This window comes from Seriola lalandi, unplaced genomic scaffold (assembly GCF_002814215.2).
Source record: "Seriola lalandi dorsalis isolate HSWRI2012SDOR001 ecotype SW California unplaced genomic scaffold, Sedor1 jcf7180002054517, whole genome shotgun sequence".
NCBI lineage: Eukaryota > Metazoa > Chordata > Actinopteri > Carangiformes > Carangidae > Seriola > Seriola lalandi.
Window position 1 is genome coordinate 633464 of NW_019525070.1, and position 4722 is coordinate 638185.

The 4722-nt window shown below is 36.1% G+C and overlaps 1 protein-coding gene across 1 annotated transcript in view; it reads left to right on the forward strand.

The window, feature by feature from the left end:
- Window positions 1-3133, forward strand: part of trpv4 (transient receptor potential cation channel, subfamily V, member 4) — a 20101-nt gene extending 16968 nt beyond the window's left edge. The window contains exon 17 of the mRNA XM_023413650.2: window positions 1648-3133. Coding sequence (XP_023269418.1) covers window positions 1648-1739 — 92 coding nt within the window. The 3' untranslated portion in view covers window positions 1740-3133. The remainder of the gene's footprint in view (window positions 1-1647) is intronic.
- The last annotated feature ends 1589 nt before the right edge of the window (window positions 3134-4722 follow it).

Consider the following 4722-nt stretch of genomic DNA (forward strand, 5'->3'; position numbering starts at 1 on the left):
AAAACGTCATAGTATAGTAAGGCAAAAAAAAGTCAAAGAACGCCATAGTATAGCAAGTCATAAAAACAGCATAAAACGTCATAGTATAGCAAGGCATAAAAATGGCATAAAGCGTCATACTATAGTAAGGTATAAAAATGGCATAAAACGTCATAGTATAGTAAGGCATAAAAAACTAAAAAAACGTCATAGTATAGTCAGGTATAAAATGTCACAGTATAGTTATGCATGAAAAGGTGAAAAAATGTCATAGATAGTAAGGTAAAAAAATTTCAAAAAAATGTAATAGTATAGTAAGGTATAAAACGTCATAGTATAGTAAGGCATAAAAAACTCAAAAAACGTCAAAGTATAGCAAAATATAAAATTTCATAGTATAGTAAGGTATAAAAACGGCATAAAACGTCATAGTATAGTAAGGTATAAAAATGGCATAAAACATCATAGTATAGTAAGGCATAAAAAGGTGAAAAAACATCATAGTATAGTAAGGTATAAAAACGGCATAAAACATCATAGTATAGTAAGGCAAAAAACTCAAAAAACGTCAAAGTATAGCAAAATATAAAATTTCATAGTATAGTAAGGTATAAAAACGGCATAAAACGTCATAGTATAGTAAGGTATAAAAATGGCATAAAACGTCATAGTATAGTAAGGTATAAAAATGGCATAAAACGTCATAGTATAGTAAGGTATAAAAACGGCATAAAACATCATAGTATAGTAAGGCATAAAAAGATGAAAAAACATCATAGTATAGTTAGGCATAAAAATGTCAAAAAACATCATAGATAGTAAGGTAAAAAATTTCAAAAAAATTGAATAGTATAGTAAGGCATAAAAAAAATCAAAAGACGTCATAGTATAGTAAGTCATAAAAATGGCATGAAAGTATATCATCATAGTATAGTAAGGTATGATAATGTCAAAAAACGTCATACTATAGTAAATCATAAGACGTCATGTTAAAGTAAGGCATGACAGTTGGCAATAAACCTAAAATGCATTTTTAAGGACTGTGACAGGATACCAGATTGCCCTGAGAGAACCCATAGAGACACAAGAAGAACATGCAAAACTCCAAAGAGAGTGGCCCCAGATGGGACTTGAACTCACAACCTGCTCATTGAAGAAAGAGAGGTCTAACCAGTATACTAGTAACATTCTTTACAACCAAAAAACATCAAAGTATGAATTGAAATGTCATTGTGTAGTATGGTATAAAAAGTCAAAAAACGTCAAAGTATAGTAAGGCATGAAAAAGTCATAAAACATCATAATATAGTAAGGCATGAAATTTCATAGTATAGTAAGGCATGAAAACGGCATAAAACGTCATAGTATAGTAAGGCATAAAAACGGCATAAAACGTCATAGTATAGTAAGGCATGAAATTTCATAGTATAGTAAGGCATAAAAATGTCAAAAAACATCATAGTATAGTAAGGCATCAAGAACACATTGGAATAATCTACTATGACTTCACTCTAAACATAGTGTGAACGAGTTCACACAAATATTGCAAGGGACAATTCTGTCCTCCCAAAATTTTGTTACCGTCCATCTGCAAATATATGTCCTTGATTCATACGGACCACACAGTCATTCCTTCATAAAGATTAAAGCCATTTTTTCTCCCTCCAGATCGCTGGTCCACAGTGGTCCCGCGAGTGGTGGAGCTAAGTAAAGGCCGTGAGGCAGTGATAGAGATGGAGCCCCTGACGCGCAGGCGCTGACACCCGCAGAGGACTAGTGGAGTCCTTCGTGTAAAGAGACAGTGGATAGCCATCAACATCAGTGGCATCACTCTTCTGGGGATAATTTTGCCATTAAGTGCACTAATTTGCACAAATCATATGTGCCTTTTGTTCACATAAAGTATAGAAAATATTACAGTCGCACAGTCAGTGTAATAGGACAGAGGACTGAGCACTCACAGAGACACTTGATGGACAATGTCTTGAAAATCACTCAATCTATGATCTGGAAAACACTACAGTCAACAACACTAACCCTGAGATTTAAAAAAAAGAAAAAAGTGGCATTGTTGAAACAGTGTGCTGTAAAATTTGTTTCTTTTTACTCAATAAGAATTATTGAAGAAAAAATGTTCTGTATTTTCACATTTCAGACATCAGAAGCGGATCACTCAGGGATTTAAGAGTCAGAATATTTCAGCATTTCCAGTCTCAATATAGTGTTACAGAAAACAGTATCATGGGTTCTCTAATAGGGAAGGGCAGCATAATTACTGTATCACTGCATTAGCAGTGTAAACAAAAGTTTTGATAAAAATGCCATTTACAGATATAATCGCAATAGATCTTTTCTCAAGAAAATATTGTAATAAATATTTATAGACTTATACAGTAGAATTCAGCTTTTAGTTGCTTGATTTATATTTGAGAGGTCCCTATATGATGTGTCCATAAAGATTAAACTGTATATGCTGATTTGAATGTTTATTTTTCAGGCTGTGGGGGTGTGGGGGTTATACATTATATTTTCTTTCTATTTTCTATATTGTATCAATAAAATAGTTTCAAAACTATGAAAGTCTCAGGCTTGGACTGCCAGCTGAGGCAGCATAGCTTTCATTTTAACTGAAACAATACACTGTGCCAATTTCCGATGTGTGCATTATTATACGAATACAAAGACATTGTTTTGAACAAGATGGGCATGATGAGCAGGTTGTAGTTGTCAAGCAAATGTGCAAATATGAGACAATAGCCTCCGTGTTATGGTTTGTCTTTGAATTTCCAGAGTTATTGTTCCTTTGCAGCTGGGGTATTTGCATAATCATCTCTCAGGCCTTGCCATTATGTACTCCCTTCTATTTGCTGCAGTGTTTTCATTGCAGTTGGCTCCTTGCCCTATACAGCATCTTCTTTTTTATGTATCTCTACTGTATATATGCATGTATTTGTGTTGTTGCACTATATGACAGGGTTCATTAAGGGCAGATACCATACAGGCCATACAGTTCATTTTCACTCATTTATTACTGTTGAAGGTCACAGGTTCACTATGTTTACATTGCTTTTATAAAGAGACACGTCTATGCATTTTTGTATGGTTTGCACATTGCTGCATAGAACAATAAACACTGAAATTATTTTATAAAGCATGCAGAAGTCTGTCTTGCAATTCCAGCATTGAGTCGAGATCTTTTTTCTCTGTAGAAAATGTTTTCTGATCAGTATTTGAATCATCAATTTCATTATTTTATCCTAGACTATTTTCCAATAATCAAACTCAACCAGACAGGGAAGTCCATACCCATTTTATAATTGGCATGCAGAATGACAGAAGCCTAAAAGAAAGAATAATTTCATATGGGATTTTTATGTTTTTTTGTTAATCTGGTTTTGCAGTTTCCTTTTGTGCTTTAACAAATATGATATTGGTATAGTTATGTTCATGGTTGTTTTGAAGCTTTTAGGATTAAAAACCCAAATCTTATACTACCATACTGAAAGTCAAGAAGTATCCTCCATTGTTGGTGGCCAACCATCCATATCATTTTTCCGAGAAGGTTTTGATGACATTACAGGTGTAAAAATGATTTTCACTGTATTTCTTACAAAGTGTACACTCCACATTAAACCCAATTCTCAAGAACTCATTAGTAGGATCTAGAGCTCTGTTCAGTCTTCACCTGTAAATGATCATTTGTAGTTCCTCCTCTGGCCTGCTGATGGCTGCAGAGGTCTAAATTCCTCTGCTGTGTTGCATGTACAGATCCCAGATGAGGAAGACAAGTGTTAGCCATGTCTACCCCTGCAGATGCTGTAGGACAAAAATATAGTTTTTGAATTATAGCTGTAAATGTAGTATTTTCAGTGCTAACTGTTTTCACTATAATAGGTTAGTTTGTAGAATGCAGTCCACCTGTGAATAATTTTTTTCATGTCTCATTGACCTCGCTGTAACACCTGGCCAGTAATTATGGGCTTTTGCCTTCGTAATGAAACCACAAGCTGGCAAGAATTTATGAAGTAGTTCATTGCTTTTCCCCTTTCATCATTACACCTCACCTTTAGTTTTCCTCTTTAAAATGTGGTGATTCTTACTCACGATAACTAGGGCCTCACCCATCACCTCTCATCCTCCTCCTCCCCTTCCTTTCTCTCTCTCTCTCTGAGGCCAGCAGCGCTGAAGGACACAGGGAATCTCTCGCCACCTCAGAGAAGAGGCTAATCCTCTTTGCCCCAACTTTAACTGGGCCACTAATCCTCCAGGTTTATCTAAGCAGTGAGCACCTAGCGCTGCTGACAACTTGGCCTGCCCTCCTCCCTGCAGCCTGTTAAGTAGGGCAGGGCTCGGTCCTGCAAGTGTCACTGTCAGCAACTCTGGAACCGCACACTTGCACAGGAAGTGTGAGCTGTTAACAAAATGGCTCACTTGCTTGCAGCATGTGTGCTCACTGCCACAAATGTGTCTCAACAAACCAAGTGACAGCCAAGCAGGATCATGTTGTAACGGCCCTCATTTAGAAACCACACATGAGAGAAAGTTGACTGTCTCAACCAAAGGTCTTAAGTAAACTAACTAGCTTAGATATTGGCAGTACAAATTGTTCAGCTATTGTCCAGCCAGTTAAGCTTTAAGGTGTTTAGGCTGATGAGACTCAAGCGCATACTGGGCTGGACTTGGGCCAACTCATTCTTTATTCACTAAACAACACTCCAGACTGTGTGATGACTTCAAGTGCAA